The 27,325-nt window shown below is 39.0% G+C and overlaps 1 protein-coding gene across 5 annotated transcripts in view; it reads left to right on the forward strand.

The window, feature by feature from the left end:
* The window catches only part of LOC126210129 (myoneurin-like), a 128,423-nt gene that overhangs the window by 94,435 nt on the left and 6,663 nt on the right, over nt 1-27,325 (forward strand). For all 5 annotated transcript variants that reach the window (XR_007540609.1, XM_049939276.1, XM_049939277.1 and 2 more), the window contains one exon: nt 13,681-13,730. Coding sequence is in view for 4 of the 5 variants with exons in the window: in XM_049939276.1 (XP_049795233.1) it covers nt 13,681-13,730 (50 nt within the window). In the remaining variant the exon portion in view is untranslated. The remainder of the gene's footprint in view (nt 1-13,680; nt 13,731-27,325) is intronic.

The following is a 27,325-nucleotide window of genomic DNA, read 5'->3' on the forward strand; positions in this document are numbered from 1 at the left end:
CGTTAACATCTGGCAGAGCAACAAATTGCAATTGCCAGATCTGACAATGTTCTCTATGTTCCAGATCATTACTGATGGTCCAAATCAACACCATTTGATATCTCTGCACAGAAAAGAAACTAGTCACACATTGTTGTCTGTGGCACTATTCTGTACACCTGTACCATTTGCCAGAAATACGGCAGCCATGGATTACTCTGTCTCTGCACAGAATTTCCCACATTTTCCACAGAGTGGGTTGCCTGATCTTTGTGCCTAACTTACACATTACAAAATCTTCTGAGATATTTCATCGTCGATGAAGTTAAACCTTGAGTGTGACATACTATTATCCATAACATAGCCTGTTACATGACAAGTTCACTACATTTCATAGAAACTGTTAGTTTCATATTATGTCATTAAAATTAACCAATATTGTGTTGTCATGAGCACAAAATTTTCATGTCAGTATTGAAATATTCTTGAGTGAATAACTGTTGTTTTTGAAAACTTTGTATGTAGGTTTCCTTTTCTTTCATTTTCCACCATTGTGCAACGTTAACTGTACAACATTCGGTGAGAGCATCCTTTATTCACTTTGCTCCTTCCATTAACAAATTCTACCACAGTTAACAGTTCCTTTGTGGAAATACTATGTTTCTAAACCATTGATAAGATGGGCAGCCTTCCCATGGGCTCACTTGCACCGTTTAGTGTTGCACTGTTTGATAGATGGGATGTGGAGTTGATGTTCTTTCTGGCGAGAAGGTAGCACCATTTTCTGTGATGTGACATTCCATTCACGACCATGTGAATCATTGTTAAATCAACTCTAGTTGTTGATTTGTAATGCATTTCAACAGAAAAGTTATATGCTGGACTGATTGTGATGTCTGCACTTAAAGTATAAATGTTCTATATGATGCTTGTACACTACTATGTTAATAGATGTAATTACTTCATTAAAGGAATTTGTTGGACCGTTGTAAATCAAAGGAAGTGGGCAAAGTATTTCTCTATGGTTTTTCCTCAAAGGTTGTTGCTGCCTCTCTCGTGCCTTGTTGTGTGTTGGGGTTGTCTCCACGTGATTGGTTTGGTGCAGCTCTTCACACTAGTTTACCATGTGTTAGTCTCTTACCCCCTGCATAACTACAACAACCCATATCAGTTTCAACCTGCTTACTGCTTTGAAGCCTCAGTCACTCTGCATTACCAAATTGATGATTCCTTTTAGTCATGTATGTGTCTAAAGTTACAAATAAAAATTTGTACCAAGGCCGGAATTCGAACCCCGTTCTCCAGCTCACTAGGCAGATGCACTAACCCCTATGCTGCTCTGCCACAGCGGCTTTGCACAAATGCATCGACTAGCTTAGCACACCTCCCACCTCAATCCAAATTCCAATTCATTAATCCCACTGTACCATAAATTTTTTCCCCCAATTCAGTTCAGTGCCCCATCACTAGTTATTCGATCCATTCAGCTAATCTTTGTTATTCTTCTGTTGCACCACATTTCAAAAGCTTCTATTCATCTCTTATCTGAACTCTTGATCATCTGTCTTTCATTTCTGTTCAATGCGAAAATACCTTCAGAAAAGACTTACTAAGACACAAATTTATATTCAGTGTCAACAAATTCCTCTTGGTCAGAAATGTTTTTCTTGCTGTAGCCAATCGTAATTTTTTATCCACCTTGCTTCAGCCATCATCAGTTATTTTGCTGCCCAAATAGCAAAACTTGTGTACTGCTTTTGGTGTCTTACTTCCTGATCTAATTCGTGCAACATTACCTGATTTAATTCGACTGCAGTGCATTACTTTTGTTTTACTTCTCTTGTCTTTATGAAGCATTTTTTTCAAACCATTCCCGGAATATTCACCTTCTGAAGATTTTCTTGGGCCAAGCACATTCAATATTGAGAAGATGAGGGATGATGAAGTGAACGAGCATGCCTTTAACGTGAGTTGTATTTTTGGTAACATAACGTTGTGTCTCTGATTGACGGAAGCCAGCTACAATGCCTGATGTGTCAACTATCAAGTAATTTTGGTAGGACTATATGAGTAGTTATTAAATTAGCTGACGTGATGGTTTCAGCTGAACAATAAAAGCTAGGGGTGATTACATTAGACATAAATATTAATGGTTATGTTAGACATAAATGCTCACAGATATGTGAGATGTAAATAGTCTGATGTTTACTGGGTAAAGCTGGATTATTAATTCTATTACAAAGGGTGTTTTTTTTTTTTTTTTTTTTTTTTTTTTTTTTGCAGGAGAAGAATGAAATTTTTTGTGAACATACTTGGAACATTTAGCTATAAGTTGGTATAAAAGTATAATGGACCATGAAGCAGATGTCAGGTTGCAACAATGGTCAGTGATGGAGTTCCCCTTCAAGACAAGCGATGACTCTGCCACACTGATTCACAGGAAGTTGCTCTCTGTTTATGGGGAGGACACAGTGGATTGTAGCAGTATCCAGCGGTGGTTGCTAAGGGTTAAAGAAGGTGATTTCTCTCTACTGGACAATCCACGATGCGGTAGACCATTGACGGCAGTGATTGGTGTGAATAAGTAGACCATTGATCAAATCATCCAAAATGACAGATGTGTGACGACATGACAGCTTGCTGAAATGACTTGTTTGTCATTGGTTAGTGTGGTATCATTGATACAGTCACTAGGGTACAGAAAATCTGTGCACATTGCGTGCCTAGATTATTGACAAGAGAAATGAAAACGATGAGGAAGAATGTGTGCAAGGGTCTCGTGAAGACCTTTACTGAAGAGTGGAAACAGTGTTCTGACAGTGTCATTACCCAGGATGAAACATGGTTGTTTTTGTCTGTACCTCGGAAGAAGAAACCAAGACTTTCATCAACAGCAGGCCGAAAGGTGATGGCCTTCTCCTTCTGGGATCAGTGTGGTGTCATTTTCATGGACTTTTTGGAACCTGGCTCCACAATTACCCAGGGCCATTGCTGTTTGTCATTGGACAAGCTGCAAAGTGCCATCAAGACCCACAGACCACAGCTTCAGGGCCAGCTCATCAACTACACCACAACAATGCCAAACTCCATACAGCCCTTATGACGCAGTAGAAAATCAGGAAAATGAATTGGAAAATTGTTCCTCATCCTTCCTACAGTATGGACTGGGCTCCGCCTGGTTTTTACATCTTTGGTCATCTGAAGGCCCACCTGCACGGTAAAACACTCGATAGTGCGAAAGACCTTTATTTCCTTTGTCAAGCGATGGTGTAAAAGTCAGTGCTCAGAATTATACCAAAGTGCATTTACATCATGGGAAGAATGCTGGGCCAAGTGCGTCCCAGCTGATGGAGGCTACATTCAGAAGGCTCAATGTATAGTTAAATGCTCCAAGTATGTTCACAAATCATTTCATTCTCCTCCTGCAAAAAATAAAAAAAATTAGAGACAACTGTGCAGAACTTTTTGAACACCCTTTGTATGTTTAAAAGTACCATAATGCCATTTATTTGTTAATGCTGAATCCTGCCTAGCTTCTTAACTATAACGATCCTAATACAAGCAAAGTAATGAGTGTTGACACTTCTATTCTGGTTGGTAGTCTTGATGCTTCTCTTCGCCTGGGCAGCGATCAGTCAGGCGTGGCACTTGTCCTCTTCACGTGTTGGCTGCTACTGTCATGTTGTCGTCCTGGAGACGGGTTGGTCGGCGTACAATTGGCTGACGTCTTCTTCACAGCCCTCTCTGCTCTCTCATTCCTGACTGGCATGCCAGCCCTTGACTTTATTCTGTAACAGTTAAGATAACAGGTTTTAGTCGACATATTACTGTAAGATGCAAATTTGTTAAAATGAAAGTAAAAGGCATACTTTTTAATTTTTACTAATGTACAAAACAACTTTTAGCCTAACAGGTGCAATAGATTAGTAAGTGTAAACTAAGACAGTGGTGAAAAACCTCACTACAAAATTTGCATTGTTGAAGAACTGTTTGGCTTACCCTTTTGAAAAACTGCAGTACTACACACAGCCAAACACATTCACTTAGTGGGCTAATTTCCATGCAATTGTAGCTCCTTAATGGTGCATTTCTAATTTATGGTTATCTGGAAAATTTTGCTCAGTTCAGTGTTCAGTGTTCAGTTCTATTATGACATTCCTTACTCTGTTATGACCGTATTGTCAGGTAGTATATCTATTACTCAGTGAAGTCCATATTGACAAAGGTGAACCACGACAGAAGTCTCGTGCAGCAGTGGATGCTTTTCATATACATTACCCTCCATAAGTTTGGAAACAACAGTTGATTATGGACAATGGAAAGGAAATACTTTATATATTTGCATTGTTCTCTAAATGTTTGTTAAGCTCAAACAATACCTAGATAAATGTAACTATAAATTTTAGAGTCCTCAAAATAGCCACCATATTCTTTAATCACTGTTTTCTATACTCTTGGCATATGATAGGTCAATTTTGCTAGCCCTTCAGTTGGAATTAGTCTCCATTCTTGCTGCATAACTTCCCATTCATGATTTCCTGTTTTCAGATCCTCTTGTCCAACTCATCCCTTGTTAGCTCAATTGGAGTACTATTAGGGGGACTGGGGAGGCTGTTCCATGTTGTGAACCTACAGACACTTCAATAGTTCTGACACAAATGGGATACATTTTTCGGACTGCTGTCTTGTTGCTAGACCCTTCCCCATCAGACACAAACAAGATGTCTTGGCATGTCACTGGAAAGTGACATGGTAAACATTTTCGTTCATTTTTCAATATACTTCCACCAAATCTCCAACTTCATTCCCTCCAAAAGATCCCTGTGCCATCAAAGAATCCTCTCCATGCTTCACAGTTGGAATTACACACGGAGGATTCAAGCTTCATGGTGTAAACAGCATACAAGTTGATAGCATTTACTTACAAATATTTTGAACTTGGATTCATCAGTGAATAAGACTCTTTCTCAATCCCCTGCTGTCCAGTGTCGGTGTGTCAGTCCAAGGAAGTCATTTTTCTTCTTGTTAACAGGGTGCAACAATGGTTTCCTTGCTGCTACATAACCCTGGAGGTTGTTTTCTGCCAGGCACTGTCCCACCGTTGACTCACTCACTGGTGTACCCCTTGTTGCATTTGGTACAGCAGTCAGTTCTCAGACAGTTTTAAATCTTAAGTTTTCTGGTCATAACCAAAATTTTTCCTAGCATTTGATATTTTCATGGGTGCCCCTGAGCGAGGTCGACGGCATATGGTCTTGATGCTCTCGCTGGTAGTAATCTGACTTTTATCAGACACTATTGCCTTCTTGGTGCAAAGTGATTATTTTGGCTCTTGAATCACTAAGGATCTGGCACTTTGGGGCTGTTTTCAATTTCTTTTACTGTTTGTGCTACCTTCTTTTGCAGTGTATCTCACCTTTATACAAACAGAACTACAACTGAACAAAACTTTAAACAACGTATCTCTACACAGTTGTTCTTTCCGCTGGTGCCACCTGGCATGTTTAGTGGAACTGATTAGTCAGGTATTGCCAGTTTATGTAAAACTGAGCAATACCGGTATGTACCAATGTGTATGTAGATGTACAATAATTCTCTGTACAATACCATAAGTATCATTATTAATTGTTATTTGAGCATACTGTTTTGTATTCTAACCAATAACTCACATAAATCATTTCCATCTTACTCCATTTTGATATGCGGCATGGTGTTTCCAAACTTATGGAGGGTAGTGTAGACAGACTGAATTGCTTAACTTTGTACAATCAATTTCCAAAGGACTGTCATGAGCATTTGCAGCTGCCTGAACAGTGACATATTACTTCATGCAGACAAAATACAAGTGTCTCCGTCAGCTTACATTTAACAGTAACTTCGACTTATAATCCTGCCTACGAGTATGAGTACACATTTGGTCTTCTAGAAGACGATGCTTTCGTCTTACGTGGTGATAGCCAACTGGGGCTGGGCGGTTCTGCGTGCAGCCTTAAGTAAATGAGAAGATGTGGAAGCATAGCAAAATGTGTGTGGATGTCGCTATGCTGGTGTTTGCTTATTCGTCAGTGTGACTTGCATCAATTGTCATTTCTTGTGATTGCTCTGTGAGATAACAACCTCACTTTGGCTCCTTATTTTATGGTGGACAACACCACAGTGACAAAATTCCTCTGCAATTACAGGTACAGTAGAGTCTCCATTGTTCAAGGTGAACTGAATCAGGACTGCCTTCAACCATTGAAAATTCAGGACTTTCAAAATTTATCTAGGAAAAAGAAATAAAACAATATTGAAAAGAATGCAGCCACTGAACTATGAACTTTATTAAAACAGTGTTTACATATGTAATTACATTGGCAGAATAAGGGTTTTAACTCAAGTCTAGTAACAGTTAATTCATGAACTTATGGTGGAGTGTCATTTATTTGGTAAAGCTGCAATGTTACCACACAGCAATATCATGCCACTGTCTGAAGAGCAGGATGTCAGTTGATGGCACCTCAGGTTGTTGTTTCACATTGTGCATGGTGGCCTCGAATACAGCGTAGCCATTGTGTGTCTCATCAGTGGTACAGTCTCAGCATTGTCATCATCATCATCATCATCATCATCATCATTCGCAGATGTCTTGGGATGCTAATCATGTCAATCATAGAAGAGTCTGTAACTTCCAACTGTGCATCTGAATTAAACCACTCAATTATTTCCTTATTTTCTGCATCACAGCCAGACAACCTTCTGATTAAATTACACGAAGGATGATCATCCTCATCATCAAAATCTTCAGCTTCTGTGCTACAGCTACTTTCCTGGAGAATTTTTTTTCCACAACAGAAACTGTATCTGATTTTCTCGCTCCAAGATTCACTCTTTCATTAAATATCTTACAATGCTTTCATTGTCTTCGGAATGCGAGATAGAGTTTAGCAGTTGTTGACAATACTTTTTCTTCAGGCATCCCAGTATGCCCCAATCCAATGGCTGAATTAAACTAATAATGATGTGATTCTTGAGGCGCACTCTCGGGGAAAATAGCCTGCATTCTGAAGAAACACCGGGTCGGAACTGTGTTTTGTCCTCCAAATAAAACTCGTGCACTGGTGGGGAGCGCCAAAGATGACCTCGGTTTGAGGAAGGCCGGCGTGTACCAGATTCCGTGTCAAATGTGGCAAGTCGTATATTGGTCAGACGATGCGTACCGTCGAGGATCGATGCCGTGAACACCAGAGGCACACTCGACTGATGTATCCGAGCAAGTCGGCGGTCGCTGAACATTGTTTGTCGGAAAATCACGCCATGGAGTATGACCGCACGAGGATTCTGGTACAGACGTCGAGATACTGGGCCAGCGTTGTTAGAGAGGCCATTGAAATTCGCATCAATGACGACCTCATAAACCGTGACTGTGGCTATAATCTTAGCAAGGCTTGGGAACCAGCGATTGAGTTAATCCAGAGTAAGTCGAGCAAACATATAGTTGTGACGACCACGGCGGACAGACAGAGCCATCACACCGACGTCATCTCAGACGCCGTCGCAATCTGTTCCACCGCGCGACCGTGGCGCGGGGCGCGGACGGCGGAGGGAGCACGCCGCGGGCGGAGGGTATTTAAATCGGCCGCCGCCGCGACCGAACCCAGTTCCCTCTGAGCAGCCATAGCGTACGGATCTCCGTGCCGGCACGTTCACAGGAACTCAGTCCGTCAGTTCACCTGATGATGGCGACATGTATGATCGCCGAAATATTGTGCCCGTTGGACACTATAGACCGGCAGCACACCCGTGGATATTTTGATAAACTGATAATGGTTGATGGGAGAAATAAGGTGCAGATCCCATCACACTGCCGTTCTTCCACACTTGGATGTGAGGGAGCATTATCCATTGGCGAAATAGCTTTGCATTTCAATCCATTTTCTTTCAAAAACTTTTTACTTGAATGTTCTTGTCTTGGCAGACTTCCCAATTGCAATCAGTTTTAGTTTTTGGTTTCCAGTTGCATTTAAAACTGCCATAACTATAAGCCTCACGTTTTTGTGATGTGGAGCACTTTTTTCTTCACACGAAGCAAGTGTTTTTACTGACAACATTCTGAAATTTAAAACAGCTTTGTCACAGTTGTAAGTTTGTTTATTATAGAAATTTTCTTCAGTTATGATTTTTTTTAAACTTTCCAATAAATTCCCAAATGGCCTCAGAATTGCCAGAGAATTTGTCTTCGCATACTTTGATTTAACACACTCCATAATTCTTTTTTCCCCCTGTTGAGCCAGCCCACACTAATGGTGAATTTGTCATCTCCCTTCTACATGTGGTGTCTAAAAAAAACAAGGCTTTCTCCTGCAAGAGTTGGCCAGAAATTGGAGAAACTTTTTGTCTTAGTTTTGTTTTGTCTTAGTTTTGTACACTATGTGGATAATGTCACACTTCTCTTTATAGTTTTTGATTAAGAGATTCTTCAGAGAATTTCTTTGAAGAAAGCTGCTCATATTTAAATCGCTCACCGACAGTAATTTCTCCAATACCATATTTGAGAGTAAGTTCTTCTGTTGTTTCTCCTTTATCAAGTCATTTCACTCCTTCTAATGTAACATTCAAAGCCACGAAATTCCTTTTCTTTGTTACAGAACTCATTTTTAGAAGGTGTACAAACAAAAGTCAACAAAGGAAACAAAAAAAAAAAACACTTTACTGTACTGGCAATAATAAATCTAAAAGATCACTTTAAACAGGAGGTTTACTTGTGTAAACAATTAAAAACTAGCAGAAGCATATGTGTGGGCTCATTGACACACACACACACACACACACACACACACACACACACACACACACATAACTAAGGGAATGAGTGATTTGACAGGTGTTGAACAATGAGGTGGTGGGTGAAACAGATTAAGGATCAATATGTTGCACTGTAGTATGGTGTTTCCATAAAGAGGCTCAGATTTCAAGGAAACTGTTATGCCCCTTTCTTATAAGTAAGTGAATTACTGCAACCTTCCAGTTTCCTGGAATTGTTTGAATATCCCAGACCTTATCTGGTTTTTCTTTTATAATTGTGACATCCAGATCTCCATTAGCTCTTAGAATTTATGATGTGAGGCCATCTTCACCTGGGGCTTTATTGTGTTTGAATTACTTGATTCAACCTTTAATCCTATTGATGCTTGTGATTTTGAATTTTTGTTTGGAATATTATCATGGAATTTCAGTTTGGTAGGTGTTTCACAGTTCAACAGCTTTTTGAAATATGTTGCCTGTAATTTTGAGCTATTTTCATTGTTAAGTGTGAGTTTTCAATTTTCTTTCCTGAAGCATAATGTGGCTGCAGAATGTATACAGGCTTGCTGTTTGTAAATGCTTTTTTTATACGATACTGTCTCAATATTTCAAATTTCCCATACATCCAAGCCTCATAAAAAAATTTAAAAAAAGGTCAAACTATTTCCCCAACCAGCTCATAGCTCACCATCTTCAAACCACTCACCTAACTTGATTGTACGTCTTCTAAAAATGAGTGCAGTAGCAAAGAAAAGGAAATTTGTGCCCATTAATGTTAAGTTAGAAGAATTGAAGTGACTTGACAAAGCAGAAACGGAAAAAAGCTTGGTCTCAGTTATGGTGTCTGCAAAGTTACTGTTGGCGACTGGAAAAGAAACAGATGTAAATCGGAACAGTACGCTTCAGAGAAATGCCCTGAAGAATCTCTTAACCAAAAAACTATAAGGAAGTTGCGGTTTGAAAAAAAGAAGTGAGCATTGCTCATGTGGTTTATGGATCAAAGACAAAAGGGGGCTTCAATTTCTGGCCCAGTCTTGCAGGAGAGAGAGTTGTTTTTTGGAAACAAACTACAGGAGGTAGATGGCAATTTCGCCATTAATGTGCACTCGTTCGACAAGTGGAAGAAGAGGTATGGAATGCATCAGCTAGGTGTATGCAGTGAAAAACTCTCTGGTGACTCTGAGGCTGTTTGGAAATCTATTGTAATGTTTAAAGAAAACCATAACTGGAGAAAATTTAGCTAATGGCCAGATTTACAGCTATTATGAAAATGGTTCGAATTTTAAAATGTTTCTGGCAAAAAACATTTGCTATGTGTGAAGAAAAAAGCACTCCAGGTCACAAAAAAAGTGGAGAGAGGCTCGTCATCATGGCAGCTTCAGATCCAATGGAGATCACGAACTAAAACTGGTTGTGACTGAGAAAACTGCCAAGCCAAGAGCATTCAAGAATGTAACCATGTCAGCTCTTCTAGTTATCTACACACATCAAAATAGTGCCTAATTGATTTTAAGATTTGGTTTTTGAACTCATTTGTACCAGAGTGCAAAGAGTTTTTAAAAGAAAAGAAATTTCCATGCAAAAGTATTTTGACAATGGATAATGCACTCTCATGTCCAAGTATTGAAGAACTGCAGCATGAAGGGATTCACACATTGTTTCTTCCATCAAACGTTACCAGTTTGATTCAGCCAAAGGAGCAGAGCGTTTTGAAATGCCTGAACAAAAAGTATCATCTGTGACTCCTACAATCAGACTTGCATTCAAAAGACAATGAAAGCATTGTGGTAGCTTTAAAGAAAGTGACTGTGAAGGACCTTGTGCATTGTATCAGTGAGTCTTTGAGCAAGGTAGTCAAATTCAGTTTTTTGAGATGCGGAGAAAAATTGTGCAGCAAAGTAGGCCTGAAACAGAAACACTAGATTTTGATGAAGCAGATTATCAGCCATTGTGTGATTTAATGAGAAGGTTGCAGATAATGTGGAATAACTGAATTGTTAAATTCAGACAAACGATTGGAAGTTAACACCCCAATGCAGTGTGAGAGTGATGAGGATGATGAGGCTGAGTTTGTGCTGATGTGTCTATGCTGCACTTTAGGCCACCATATGCTGCTTGGAATAGCAGCCTGAGGTGAGCAACCGACAATCTGCTCTTCACATAGTGGCATGATCCTGTTGTGCAGAAACGTTGCGGCTTCACCAAACAAATGACACTCCACGATAATTTCATGAAATAAATTGTTAAGAGACTTTAGTTAAAACCTTTATTCTGCCAATGTAAATCCCTATGTAAACACATTAAATAAAGTTCATATTTTGATCCCATTATTGTTTTCAATAACGTTTTTGTAGTGGACTGACAAGGCAGCCAGTCTACAGAGACGGGTAGCCGAAAGGGCACACGTACACACACGCCGACTGGCGCGAAGTCTGGAACAGGATACGTGATGAATGTGATAAAGAAAAGAACATAGCTACTAGAACACTTAACTTTTATATCGTCCTTTGGTATACAGCATTCTTGATGATACAAGTGAGACTCTTTAGATTCATGAAGTAACTAATGGCGCCTTGCTAGGTCGTAGCCATGGACTTAGCTGAAGGCTATTCTAACTGTCTCTCGGCAAATGAGAGAAAGGCTTCGTCAGTGTAGTCGCTAGCAAAGTCGTCGTACAACTGGGGTGAGTGCTCGTACGTCTCTCGAGACCTGCCTTGTGGTGGCGCTCGGTCTGCGATCCTGACAGTGGCGACACGCGGGTCCGACATGTACTAATGGACCGCGGCCGATTTAAGCTACCACCTAGCAAGTGTGGTGTCTGGCGGTGACACCACAGTTTTATTTCCTATTTCCACATAAATTTAAATAGTCTGAGTTTACAATAGTTTGAGGTGGTCCCGGTCCTGGTCACCTTGAACTATTGACTCTACTGTAGTACCTTATATTACACGAGTTTTTTTTTTTATATAAGCGTTCTTCTATACTTTTAAGTTGTTCCTTTTCAGAGTACCTCTTTTGTGCCCTAGTAATTTTATCTGCTCGCTTCTTCTGAAACATAAATTTTTCAATTACTGATTATTTTCTTACTGTACGAGCTGATCCAGTCTTTTGTTTTTGTCTAAATACTTCTTTGCATTTATTATTCCACTGTCTTTTCTTTGTTTTCTTGTTCTCTGGAGCTATTTCATATGCTCTATGGTGAATTGTTTGTGTGAAATTGTTGACATTAATATTCACACCTTTCAGCATCCTTTGAAAATCACATTTCTTTTCTGCAAAGTTTCCTTATTAATTATCTTAGTCATACTGATTTGTTTCATGATTTTGTGTTTTGGGATGGATCTCATGTGATGTGAAGCAACATCCACTCCTCCCTTGACTCTTAATGTTCTTGATGTCTTGAGAATTATATATGGAGATGGCGACATGATCAACTTGAAGCTGTACCGAGTTGAGATTTGCTGATACCCACGTTTCCTGCATTCTAGGTAATTTTTGAAGTGTGTTGACATGATTTTAGTATCAAGTGACTAGCATACATTTACTAAACTTCAGCTCTTTGTACCCGTTCTGTAACTGGATAGTTTCCAACAAATTTTTGGAATGATTTTTTCTTGCCTAGTTAGGCATTGAAGTCCCACATCATGATTATTATTTTTGACAACCTGTTTTCTATATCTTCCCAGAAGTTTTTTACTTTGTCTCAAGTTTTCTTGTTGTCTTCAGCTGTTGATGCATGGCCATTGAATACTTAGTAATAGTTATTCTTACACATAATTACTAAATCAGAGTGTCTTTCACAGAAGGATTCAAAATCAACAACATTTTAGATTATACTTTTATGAACTGTGAAGACAGTTACTAAAATTCTGAGATTTGAGCTGGAAAATCTAACTGCTGGTTTATCTTTGAAAATTGTATAGTTTTCCCTATTCATTCTTGGCTGGTTGCTTGCAGGATGTTGTTGCTGTTCAAAAAGTTCATCCTTTGTTTGAGTTTCCCAACTTTGCAGAGGGAGTTAATATTTATGGTTGCAAGTTTATATACCCTCTTAAATTTCAATTTCAGATCACAAAGATTTTTAGGATCCCTCAGCTTGTGCTTGTGTACGGTGTAGAAACTCCAGAATCTGCACATCTCCTTTCAATGCCTTCAAGAGCCGTGGATTGGCCACCTTGTAGTGATATATTAGTTGACCCATGTGAATAATTCACACACTATTCTGATCGGACTCACTGATGTCAGAATCTATAATGCAGAGGCCAGTGTATATTAGTGCAACTCCTGCAGGAGGTAGCAAACTTCCTATCATATGACTTCCTATCATATGATAGACCTGCTCATGTATTTTACACAAGTAAATGGTACCTACCTGTGATGATGAACATTGATGTAATTAGGTTTATCCACATAGTGCATATCAGTTGCTTCAAGAAAGTAAACAACTTCAACTGCCATTGTACATAATAGTAAAATTAGATTGCCAACTGATGGCACCTTCTAAATTCTTTACACCAGTGTATATGATTGAAATTGCGTGATAGGCTACACTTGCATACAGAATCTAAAGAACTGCATCAGTTGTTCTGCATGTTAGTTAACAGATTGTCAATAGATGGCACCAACTTCATGGTTTTTATAAAAAATATTTTCCAATTAAAGTTTTTGAACAAAAACAATTACTTTCAGATATTGGTGTGTTTTTTTGTTGTTGGTGGTGAACAATATCTTGAAAATCATATCTCAATCATTAATTTTGATTAAGAAATACAGGAGGTATGGTGTACAAAAAAAATGAAAACTAATATATGTATATTCTATCATTGTTATTGTTTGTGTTGTTGTCATTGTTATTATTATTATTATTATTATTATTATTATTATTATTATTACATATTCTCTTAATCCTTCTTTCAGGGGTTCAACCATGAAGTGGAGTTGACAAGTAGTGGTGCTGAACCAGGAAGGTATTGTGCAGTTTTTGTATTTCTTCTTTTTCATTTTGTGCATGGATGGTTTTGCAGCTTCTTATTGTTATTGTAAGTGGTCCAGTGGAAAATACATATGTGTACACAGAATATTGAACACTGGTGATTGATACCTGTAATCTTCACACAATAATTAGCACCTGGGCTGGGGACCATGCACATTTTGAAATTACTCACTTGAACCACTGGTAAAATTGTTAACATGCATCAAGATTTTGAGGAGAAAGTTTTGAATACTTCAATTTTTAAGGCTGTCATATTTTGGAGATATGACGCTTTTGTAGGTATGGCACTTTTGTAGTATTTACCCCTCTCCCCCCCCCCCCACCCCCACCCCGCCTTGTCCCCTCCCCCCTCCAAGGTGAGGAGAAATTGCGTCGATACTTGGTTGGACCATCTAAATTCCTTTCATGGCTACATCAAATTTACTGTGGGGCTGGAAAGGGATGGATACCCTCCCTTCTTTGACATCTTGGTTTCTTAGTAAAACGTTTGGCTCCCTGAGACATGGTATCTTCAGCAAACCAATTAATACACATCTTTACCTGCGACCAGACCAGTTGTGTTCCCAAAACATTTGGCTCAGGGGGAACGTATGATTACTGATAAGGACCAGAACTCGAACATCTCAAAAAAAATTTTGAAATGGGAGATCTGCTGCAAAGCTTTGTATTTAAAGCCAGAGGCGAATGTCTCACCCTAAGAGGCTATGGAGGAAAGTTGCAAGTACATGGGGCATCTTTCCTCTAAAATTGATTGATCCTCTTTAAGCATAGTCAAGGCTATTTTTCTGCCAGCATCAAAGGTTGCCATACTCTTTTTCTCTGTGAAAGATAACTTGACTCTACAGAAGGCAAGCATTTATAAGATTCTCTGTCAGTGTGGTTTGTCATACATACGACATACTTTATGCACAGTTCAAGAACAGTGTATGAAACATTGATGCTATACTCACCTGTACAGTCTGATAAATCTGCTGTAGCTGAGCACTGTATAAAGGCAAGCCATGCAATGGACTGCGAAAATGCCCAGATTTCAATACCTGTTTCATTCTTCTAAGATTCAGTTTTCAAGGGGATGATTGAAATACATTTGAAAAACATATTAAATTATTTATAATGGTGGTTTGAATTAGACAAAATGCAGAAACGGGCACTGGCAATAGTTAAGTTTCATAGACAACTGTACTGTCTGCCTGTGAGCTAGAATTGTTACAATAGTGCAACATCATCCCTCACAGTGTAGTTGTGATAGCAAGTATCTCTGCTACTCATGTAGTATTTTTTCCACAATATTTTGCCATGTACTTGCATGCATTTAGCACTCCATACCAGCATATAGGGTGGATGGGAATGGTTGACTGTCAGTTTTTCTGCTCACTTTGAAAATGGACAAACAACTTGCAACCAAAGTATTAGCACCAGACAGAGTTTGGTTCCAGCTGAATGTTGGAAATTTTATGGGTCTCTTGTAAAAATTGTTTACCTTTTTCAGCCAGAAAATATGTAAATGGGCTGCACTCTAGTCCATACTCATTCCTAAGTTAACTTTAATAGCTGCTGTCTTCCTACAACAATTCGTATCCTTTAGTCATCTTGCCTGATGGATGTTGCTTTACAGTATATAAGTATGTTCTATCCTGATATGTGCTTTGGAATCTGTGTTGTTTCCAGGTATACTTGTATTTGACAGCACGTCAGTGTGATTGTAAGTATTTGGAAATGACTTTATACAGGATGGCGCACAAAATGTGTTAACATTTTGTTTTTGAATATAAATTTTACTGTCAATACAATCTGAAAGGAACATTTACTAAATGAAGAGCTGTCCATGGGGATTTGTTCTAACTCAGCACATGTTCAATATGTCCACCATTTCATTTCCTAACTTCCTTCAAACGAACACTGAAGTTAGTGATTACCCTACGGCACATGTCTTCCGTAATTTCACTGCAAACTTGAAGAATAAGTCTTCTGAGCTCCATTAAATCACGTGGATGTTTTGGGAAATTTTTTTCCTTTAGGTACCCCCAAAGAAAAAAGTCATATGGATTGAGGTCTGGACATTTGGGGGGCCAATTTTGTCCGTCATTGAAGCAACCTGGAAACCTGAGTGAAATGATCCACATGTCGAAATGCTCGTGTAAAAACTCCAACACAATGTTTGCAGTATGTGGTATCCATCTTGCATGAACCACTGCGTTTTGAAGGGCAAGGCAGTAGCAAGAAGCTGTGGAATGAAGCTATTGCGAAGCATGCTCAAATAACGCTCGCTGTTCACAGTTTCTTCAAAGAAAAAGGGTCCAAGAAGTCCGTGACTGGTAATTGCTGCCCATGCTGTATTCCTCGGAGCATAATGTTGTCGTTCATGAAGCACTTGTGGCTTTTCAGTGGCCCAAAAGCATACATTTTGTTTGTTAACCACACCGTCTAAATGAAAATGCACCTCGTCTAAAAACTAAATGTTGTTGAGAGTTTCTTTCCTATCCTCCGCCCACTGAGCAAACTGTAGTCTCTGCTGCTTGTGTTCTTCAGTGAGCATCTGTGCACAGGTCATCTTGTATGGGTACATATGGAGGTCACTTTTAAGAATGTGTTGAACAGAGCGTCTGGATATTCCCAGTTGCACTGCTGCCTTTCTTCACGATTTCCCAGGACTTCTCTGTACAGCAACTCGTACCGCTTCAATACTCTCCGGCGAACAAACAGGCTTAGGCCGAGGTCGCTTCGCTTCCAATACTGTTCCTTCCTGTGCAAATTTATCGTACAACCTGTGAATGGTCTTATTGCAAGGGACCCATCGTGTGTTAAACTGTTGTCGAAAATGCCTCTGAGTCACAACAAGGCTTTTCGTTTCCTGAAAAAGTAACACAATTGCCGATCGTTGCTGTGTCATCAGTCTTCCATTGTCAGCCATTGCTGCTTACTAGTCTCCTAGCGTCAGTATCGTGAATTACACATCATTTCGTAACTCATTTGTTTTTCCAAGCTCTGCTGGTACTGCTATAGAGATCCCAGCAGGATATCTAATGTGTGTCATAAATTGTGAAAGAAACAATTGGTAACACATTTCGTTTGCCACCCTGTAATTCATGAAGCACACCACTGTTAGGTAAAGCCAAAAACTAGGAACTGGATAAAGACTAGAAAATGCCAGCAAGAACCCTAGCTTTTCTTCCAGTTATTGGCAATATGTCTTTCAAAATAGGCAGAATCCTCTGGAAATTTCAGGTTAAATTGGTTTTCAGCCAACTATCTAAGATAGCAGATCCTCTGAGATCAGTGAATGATGATTTCTAATAGCAGGAGGCTGGAATTTAGAAAAAACTTTGCCAATTTAGTATGGTTTACACAGGCCATACCATGCATACCGTGGAAGAACACTGCACTAAACATCAGTGCTCCACTCGCCTTTAACGATCAATCAATTCTGCCACTGCTGAAAGTTGTATCTCCATTGGGCATTCAATGGAGTATGATAAAACAACAATTTTGGCCGCAGCACCATTGCTTAAAGAATCTATGGAAATGTGCATGACAGCAAACCTGGTTCTACTGTGGTAGGAAATACCAGTCGTGTAATGCATTTTCCATGATATGCTGTAAACCAGGCCCATTCACAATGTGCTCGTGCGAGTTGGCTTGTGTTCACACTCTTCAAATTTGTGCTTTCAGTTTTTGGAGTGTATCACTGTACCTTGCAGAGTTTATGGCAGTTCCTTTAGCATGAATTCCAAATGCACCACACCTTAGACAATCTAGACTGACTAGGCCTGTGGATGGCACAATCTTGAACTTTTTTGGTGATGGAGTTCCATTGGTGTTCTCTTGCCTTCAGGGTCAAACTGATGAACCCAACTTCCATCACCTATGACAGTGTTGTAAAGGATTCCATCATCCTCCTGTTCAAAATGTAAAATAAATTGTTACAGATGTGCAATCTCCACCGTTTCATGCCAGGAATGAACATTTGAGGCGCACAGTTTTCTGTACTGCAGTTCTGCAGTGATGGCCTGTACAAGCTCGTGTGATATGCCACACTTACCTGAGAGCTGTGTCAGTGTTGTCTGACAATTTCCTCCAATGAATTCATCAACCTGATTATATGAGTCAGTACGGTTGTCATGTGGGGTCATCCACCCCTAACTCTGTCACACTTGTTAAGGTTAGCACTACCATTTCTTTCATTACAAGCATGAACAACTCAACATCTCTCATTATCGATGTAGATGCAATCAGCACCATACACAGCTTTCATTCTTCCATGGATTTCAATTAGAAGCATGATTTCTGCGGTTAGAAACTTCACTACAGCACAAAGTTGCTACAGCACAATATTTCCCATACACGGACATAGTTATGTTATACACCGCCACATTATACACTGCAATTTGGAGCCCTCCAGCAGCAGAAGGTTGCAACTGCTGCCAGTGAGTGGGAAAGTTGAGCAAGTAATACACATGAATGTAATAGCTCAACCGATACTGAGAACAGAATAAAAAATTCGGAGGCATTACTTTTCAGCACGCTGTCAGATATGAAAAGATTGTTAAAGTGCTTAAATCATTTATCTTCTTCTTTCTTAAAGTGGTAGACATTTGCCTGCCTCATCATCTTGTTCAGGGCTTCTATTGTCTATGGTTAGTTTCTGTTTTATCATACAGTGCATGCTTTCATAATTTTTTTTTTTTTTGTGTCCTTGGTGAAATTTGTTTTATGGGTTTCTGAGCCTAAGTGTGCTTTGCTTTGCTAATGTTTTAGATTAACTATGTATTAGTAATCATCAAGTATTTTGTATTAAAATACAGTTTTCAATTAACATTCATAAAGTTGAGTGCTGTGACTTTTGAAATGGCAGCTAGCCAAGGCGTTGAGTTATATGTTTTGTGCTTGTCTTTTTAGATTAAGATAAGGATATTACTACAGTGGGAATGAGGACCAATGAATTACATGGAACTGCCTATGATAATATTCTGTTTGTTATAAATGTGGCAAATAATAGGCAGCTAATGAGCCTACGTGGAGATAAGTTGTGGGTATTTCATTTTGGCACAGCATGCCAATATCATTTTATTGTATCTGTACTGCTAATATTGTTGAGTGTTTTATTCTGTTAGAGTTGCATTGTTTTATCAGTATGACAAATAGTAGGGAGCTTGAGGGCCAACTTGATGATTACATACATACCATTGGTTGTGGCTGAAACTGGTAATTGTCAGGATCAGAGAAATGACATGGAAAGACTAGGCCCCTTTAAGTAACATCATTTATCCTTGAATGACAACTTTTATTTTTATATATTTTTTGGTAACAACAACTCCTATTTGAAAAATGGGTAAAAAAATTGAAGTTAATTTACCCGTACAGGTGCTCAAAATGGTGAGTGAGACAGTTGTTAAATTACAATAATAATAATCTCAAACAAACTTAAGAAATAAGATCTTAACAATATTGGCCTTTAAAAAAATTAAATTAAACAATTGTAAATAAACCAGCCCGTTGAAATAATTGAAACATTTCCAGATAAATTTCTTCGAGTGAATTGAAGTCCAAGACATTAGGTGGACCCCCAAACGATAAATATCAAGAAAGATAAGAAAGGGGTTACCTAAAAGGTTTACACAAAAATATTACAATGAAACTTAGAACAAGAATACAATATGTATTAAGCATTAAAGAAAAATTTCCTGAGTGAAACCAGTTAATCAAAGGCCTCTTGGCTGACAGCAAAATTTCATGCAGCAAGAAGCCACCAACACCGAACACCCTTCCAGCAACTTAGTAAGTGCTTTTAACAAACAAGAAAGATAAGTGTCTAACCAGACTATACTACAAGTGAAGTTATGTTTTAACCACAATTGCCGTTATAGAGTATTTCCAATAAGTTGATACACGAAAGGAAATAAGTTTTGCTAACAGAACTACAGAAAGGGAGCTGTAATTTATTCCAGGAAAATATATAATAAACAATTTGCTAGGGTCTTACTGTTAGCTGGAACTCACAATATGCTTAAAAGGGCTGGATAATAGTAATACCAGAGAGCACACCAGCTTCTAAAACATCATGGAAACAAACATGAAAACTTAGAACAACTGGTTCTCTTGCATCAAAATTTAAAAAAAAAGCATTAAAAAAAAAAAGAAAAGAAAAGAAAACTAGATCAGATGTAGGCCCCTGATATAGCCACGTGTGAAAACTGCTCACATTTCATAACAATAACAACATTAACCATGCCAAATTTTTTTAGAGAAAATGCTGGCCAGTAGATTAAGACAAGTTACTTCAAAATCACACAGAGCAAGCAGGTTAACACCTTATTCTTAAAATCTCAGAGCCAAGTAACAAGCTGTGCATGATGACTCAATCAACATAAACATGAACATCTGTCCAAGCAGCTTGCGGAGCTGGAAATCGGTGCATGGAGCTGAAGAACTAGTTGCGCACAACATAAGCGAAGTAGACATTTTCCTCCTAGAAGGAGAGTGAATGATGACCTGGAAAAGATGTCTTGTCAATCCACACCATTTGTGTGTTGCTCCAAGCACTCCTGCTGCTGCTACTGCCACTACTGCCACCCCAGCTCCAGACTGTGCAAAAAAAAATCCCATCAACTGCCAGCCTCTCTCTCTCTCTAGACATGACGTGACTGTAGTGGCCACATTTGAAGACTAGGAGAGGCAGCAATAACTGCAGAAGGGCCCCCTGGAGATTTGCGAGCCAAATGTTCAAACGTTATGGATACTGAAATCAGCCACCATGCTCAGTGGTACACAGTGGGAATAGTACTTTGCCGTACCTTGTGATGATTGTATATCACAGCAGACGAATATGGAATATTGTGTTTTCTAAAAAAAAAGGCAGAGTAGTCAGCTGATGGCCTTAATAACATGACATTGCGAATTATTGAGCAGCAGTTCTTTGCAATAACACCCATGATCTTTAAGTGTATCTAGTGTTATGATTGATGTTCATTTTAACATTAACCAAATGTGCATAATCCCTTCTTTGTATCCTCAATGAGAAGATGGCAACGGCAATATAAGTGAATATTTAGAATGGCGAGATGAGCAGTTACTGGCATAACATAATGTGATTGTCCCTCTTTTGTTTGGACTGTGTTGGTATGTGCATGGTATTGTGGGTTTAGGTTTTAAAATCTAGAATTACGGTGTTACTTGGTGTCTTGTATAATGGTGTGTGACCTTTAGTGGTCACGAATTCTGCCGTCGCATGTGCTGGTGTGACAGATTTCTGTATTAATGAAACAGACATATTTATACATTTAATTTTGATGATAGTTAACAGAGAATGATGTTACAAAAATAACCTGAAATGTTTGGACAACTGCGCCCACAGTGGGGAGCTAATGTAATGGGATGACTTTGGTACTCTTATGTATATATCTGAGTGGTATCTGTTTTGTTGGATTTGTCAACAAAATAGACACCACTCAAATATGTTCATTTCCGTAAGAGCACAACAGCTCATTGACACGTTTCAGCACGGATGCACTATCGTCTGAACTCCTGCGGGAATCAATAATTTGCAGATAGGGGGTTTAATGGATGAGGGATGTTGCATTGCAGCATGTGATAAGTTGGAAACTTGAGTCCGTCAGGAACTGTGTCTGGATGACCAAATCAGTTACAGCAAATGCTCATCAGAAGCAGTAAATCCGCCTTAAAGTCTCGGTGTGATACAAATTTTCGAGTTCCACCATTACATTACCACAATGCCCTGTGCAGCTGGAAGTCACGAATTCCCTCGTATCCCTTCCCCTCCTGTTTTCTCAGCCTGTACCACATGGTTACATTATGGTAGCAATAGTTATAAGAGAAAAAGTTTTAATAAAATTCTTAAGAAATGATAAAGTTTGTTCCTTTTGCTTAGCAATAAGATGTAATGTAATGATGTACTATTTTGTGGTAGTACCTGTGAACACATTACATTGTGACTGTCACAAGCCACTGGTCACGGATGTTGCATGTGCATACATGGCAGGAAATTAGCGACAGTTATTGAATTCTTGTAAACTTGTTTGTAGTAGATGCATTCTGCATCTAATAGATACTCTGCAATCCACCGTAGGGCATGTGGCAGAGGGTATCTTGTGCCACTACTCATCCTGTCCTTACCTGTCCCACTCACAAATACAGAGAGAGAGAAAAATGGTTGTCTGTATGCCTCCATACGAGCCCTAATTTCTCGTATCTTATCTTCATGATACTTACGAGCAATGTATGTTGGCAGTTGTAGAATCGTTCTGCAGTCAGCTTCAAATGCCAATTTTCTAAATTTTCTCAATAGTGTCCCTTGAAAAGAATGTCGCCTTCCCTCCAGGGATTCCCATTTGAGTTCCCAAGGTATCTCCGTAACATGTGTTGTTTGACCCTACCAGTAACAAATCTAGCAGCCTGCCTCTGAGTTGCCTCGGTGTCTTCCTTCAATCTGACTTGATAAGAGATACCAAACAGTTGAGCAATACTCAAGAATAGTTTACACTAGCATCCTATATCTGGTTTCCTTTACAGGCGAACTACACTTTCCTAGAATTCTCCCAAGAAACTGAAGCTGACCTTCACCTGCCCAGATATGTAAATGATGTGACTGTGTGAAGCAGGACACTACTAACGCTGTATCCGAACATTATGGGTTTGCTTTTCCCTACTCATTTGCATTAACTTACATTTTCGTACATTTAGACGTAGCTGACGTTCATCACATCAATTAGAAATATTGTGTAAGTCATCTTGTATTCTCTTGCAGTCACATCTTCAACACCTTACCGTATACCCTGGCACCATCAACAAGCAATTGTAGACTGCTGCCTACCACGTCTGCCAAATCATCTGTGTATATAGAGAATAATAGCAGTTCTATCACACTTCCCTGGTGCACTCCTGACAGTAGCCTTGTCTCAGACGAACACTTGCCGTCAAGAACAACATATTGATTTCTATTACTGAAGAAGTATTTGAGACACTCACATATCTGTGAACCTATTCTCTGTGCTCATACTTTCTTTAACAGCCTTCATTGGGTCACCGTCTCAACTTATTTCCAGAAATCTAGAATTATGGAATCTGCCTGTTGGCTCTCATCCATAGTTCACAGTATGTTGTTGTTGTTGTGGTCTTCAGTCGTGAGACTGGTTTGATGCAGCTCTCCATGCTACTCTATCCTGTGCAAGCTTCTTCATCTCCCAGTACCTCCTGCAACCTACATCCTTTTGAATCTGCTTAGTGTATTCATCTCTTGGTCTCCATCTACGATTTTTACACTCCACGCTGCCCTCCAATACTAAATAGGTGATCCCTTGATGCCTCAACACATGTCCTACCAACTGATCCCTTCTTCTAGTCAAGTTGTGCCACAAACTTCTCTTCTCCCCAATCCTATTCAATACTTCCTCATTAGTTATGTGATCTACCCATCTAATCTTCAACATTCTTCTGTAGCACCACATTTCAAAAGCTTCTATTCTCTTCTTGTCCAAACTATTTATCGTCCATGTTGCACTTCCATACATGGCTACACTCCATACAAATACTTTCAGAAATGACTTCCTGACACTTAACTCTATACTCGACATTAACAAATTTCTCTTCTTCAGAAACAATTTCCTTGCCATTGCCAGTCTACATTTTATATCCTCTCTACTTCGGCCATCATCAGTTATTTTGCTCCCCAAATAGTAAAACTCCCTTACTACTTTAAGTGTCTCATTTCCTAATCTAATTCCCTCAGCATCACCCGACTTACTTCGACTACATTCCATTATCCTCGTTTTGCTTTTGTTGATGTTCATCTTATACCCTCCTTTCAAGACACTATCCATTCCATTCAACTGCTCTTCCAAGTCCTTTGCTGTCTCTGATAGAATTACACTGTCATCGGCGAAGCTCAAAGTTTTTATTTCTTCTCCATGGATTTTAATTCCTACTCCGAATTTTTCTTTTGTTTCCTTCACTGCTTGCTCAATATACAGATTGAATAACATTGGGGAGAGACTACAACCCTGTCTCACTCCACTCCCAACCACTGCTTCCCTTTCATGTCCCTCGACTCTTATAACTACCATCTGGTTTCTGTACAAATTGGCGCAGTATATGGTGTGAGAAAAGGGCAAGCTGAGTTACACATAAGCGATACTTTCTAAAACCTCCCTAATTCGTGGACAAAAGGTTCTCTGTCTCAAGAAAATTTATTATATTCAAACTGAGAATGTGTTCAAGGATTCTGCAGCAAACTGGTGTTAGGGATAAGCTGCGCTGTTTAAAAACTGATTTGGCATGAATCATCTGAAAACTGAACACAAGCCAAAAAAATGCTTCAAGCTCTTTTTTCGTGCCAGGATAAGGAAAATTCTTTATAGTTTTGGTTTTATTCATGTCTGGTGTTTTTTCTGTGGAAGTAATAATGTGGCCTAGAAATTTGATTTTGTCCCTAACATATGTTGACCTTTGTTGGTTTTGCTGTAACCCCTGCTTCAGAAAATTTGTGGAATGGTCTTTCCATGAAACCCATATGCTTTCCCATGTAGGGTTCACTGTTAATAGATCATCAACATATACAGTGACTCTGTCCAGTAATTCAGGCCCTAAAACTGTATCTAAGGCAGTAATAAATATCCCTGAACACTTAGTCTAAAGGATATTACACAAAATTGATAACTCCTTCCTCCAAAAATGAAAGCAGTTTATTTTCTGGATTCTTTGGATAGGCTGACCTGTCAGTACGAACATCTCAAATCAATGCTGGCAAGATACTTAACTTTGTGGAACCTCTGCAACTGTTCATCTAAATTTTTTGGTCTAGTTCTTTCAGGAATAATGATTTTTGTTGTGGCTCTAGCATCTAAAACTGGGCAAATGTTTCCACCGGGCTTTGTCATGGAGTGTTATAGTATGGTGGCATCAAGGGCTCTATTATTCTCCAACATCATTAATGACTGCAGCTCCCCATGGGCCATAGGATGGTGTATGTATTCTGACACTAAATATCATGAGGGCAAAGTTTCATTTTATATTCATATGTGTTAACAATACCAGGTTCCTTTCCAAGTACATGTACATACTTCGACAGTAATTCTTTTTATTCTATCTGTTGCAATGGGCTAATAGTAGTGGACTTGGTGATCTTGTCTCTTGCTTGATTTTCAGTATTATCAATTTGACTAATTTGTAATTGTGTACCACTAGTGTATGTTGTCTTAAGACTCTGTAACTCTGTACCTTTAGGCCCTGGCAGTATTTACCAGCCATGCTCTATCTTTGTTTTTAGTTAGTCAATTACAATCCATTGGCTATTGATGTTCAGAAAGTGGTTACCTGAAGAATAGTTGAGCACTGTGCCCTTCTCTTTTAGGAAATCAATGCCAAAAATACATTCTACTACTAAACAACGTACTATTATAGATAGGCATTTTGTAACTCCATTTCCTATTTCAGATTCCACCTACATTTATATTTTGACATTTCTTGACTTAATGCCAATAGTTCCAGTGATCTTACAATTTTGTACAGGAAATTTGGGCGCTTTTGTGACCTCATGAATCTTGTTAAATAATTTAGGGGACATGATATTCATCACAGCAGTTGTCTAAAACAGTCATAGTTGGTACCTTCCCTTCAATAGCATGTACAGTTACTGGAGCAATTTCTTCTCTACGATCATGGCATTTGTAAGGTCAGCAGTTCATTATTTCCTAATGACTATGTCATCATTGTAATGTATTTATGTGTACTGGATTACCCGTTTTGCCCCAGACCAGCCCTCAGCTTCCTGTTTGTGGTCACATTTAGTTTATTATATTAAATGTTGTGGAGTATGGCTCTTCTGTCACCTGAACAATGCATACAGCAAGTACCATTTTCACTCTGCTGTGACAACATACCCACACCCTGTCATCGGACCGCCACATTGTGTACTGTGATTCGTCACTCCACAAAATGTTTTCCCACTGTTCAATCGTCCAATGTTTACACTCCTTACACCAAGTGAGGCGTTGTTTGGCATTTACCAACATGGTGTGTGGATTATGAGCAGCCGCTCGTCCATGAAATCCAAGTTTTCTCACCACCCTCCTAACTGTCATACTACTCACAGTGGATCCTGATGCAGTTTGGAATTCCTGTGTGATGGTCTGGATAGATGCCTGCCTACTACACATTACGACCTTCTTCAACTGCTGGCGATCTCTGTCAGCCAACAGACAAGGTCGGCCTGTAAACTTTTGTGCTGTGCATGTCCCTTCTCATTTCCACTTCACTATCACATTAGAAACAGTGGACCTAGGGATGTTTAGGAGTGTGGAAATCTCGCGTACAGACATATGACACAAGTGGCCCCAGTCACCTGACCACATTCGGAGTCCGTAAGTTCCGCAGAGTGCCCCATTCTGCTCTCTAATGATGTCTAATGACTCCTGAGGTTGCTGATATGGAGTACCTGGCAGTAGGTGGCAGCACAATGCACCTAATATGAAAAACGTTTTTGGAGGGAGGGTGTCCAAGTACTTTTGATCTCATTAATTAGATGAAACATTCAGATAAAATTTTCAAATAATAGTAGTAAAAGGAGTGAATTATTTGACCACAAAACTAGTTTAACCTCAATATGCATAATTTTTATACCAATCTACGAAGATAAAATCATGCAGTATCTTTCAGGCTGACAGTATGAAAACAAAACATTAGGTAAGCAAAGTTTTACCTCAGTACATTGTTTTTTATGAGACTTGAGATGAATGAAAATTAAGCATGGGTATGTTTTAATTTCACAGATATATTATTTGCTATAAACTCAAAATGATCCGATTCCTGACATTATGAACACAGTGATTTGTTATGAAGCCAATATTCAAGCAATAAAGATTTTCACCCAGCAAACGGAATAATAATTTCTCATTAGTCATGGATCCTTCCTTTGTCAAAGTGTAAAATGGTTTGTGTGTGCCACTGAATGAAGAAGAAACTTCTCATTGTGCACTATTTTATTGTTTTATGTACACCCAAATTGCCTCAGAGTAGGGAGTCATTCTTTGTCGTGCTAAGTGAATAACGAAAAATGGAGGTAGCGGACCATTTATCAGCACAGCTTTAAAACATTGCTTTAAATAGACTGTCCTGTACACATGAGTCTCACATGTTAAAATAGTAAATTAAGCCAAGTACATTTGATGGTATCTTGATTGTAATTAATATTGTATTCATTGTTTGGATCTGATTAGTTTTGCAGATATGTTGTCCAAGTTTTACTTAAGGTATGCATTTGAGCTAGTTCACATATCAGAAAATGTAGTAATATCAGAAGGGACCTCATTTACCTTTGGGCATAATGGTGACCAGCATTATATGGAACAAGTGGCTGTAGGACTTGGTGGAACTAATAATCAAGTTTTATTCAGTGTAATGTGACACTACTTCTAATGCTATAATCAGAATATAATGCAGTAATAATGTCCAATTTTAATTAGGTTCTGGGTTAAATGTACGAACCAATCAGCAGTTGACATTGTTGTTGTTGTTGTGGTCTTCAGTCCTGAGACTGGTTTGATGCAGCTCTCCATGCTA

This window comes from Schistocerca nitens, chromosome 10 (assembly GCF_023898315.1).
Source record: "Schistocerca nitens isolate TAMUIC-IGC-003100 chromosome 10, iqSchNite1.1, whole genome shotgun sequence".
Classification (NCBI taxonomy): domain Eukaryota; kingdom Metazoa; phylum Arthropoda; class Insecta; order Orthoptera; family Acrididae; genus Schistocerca; species Schistocerca nitens.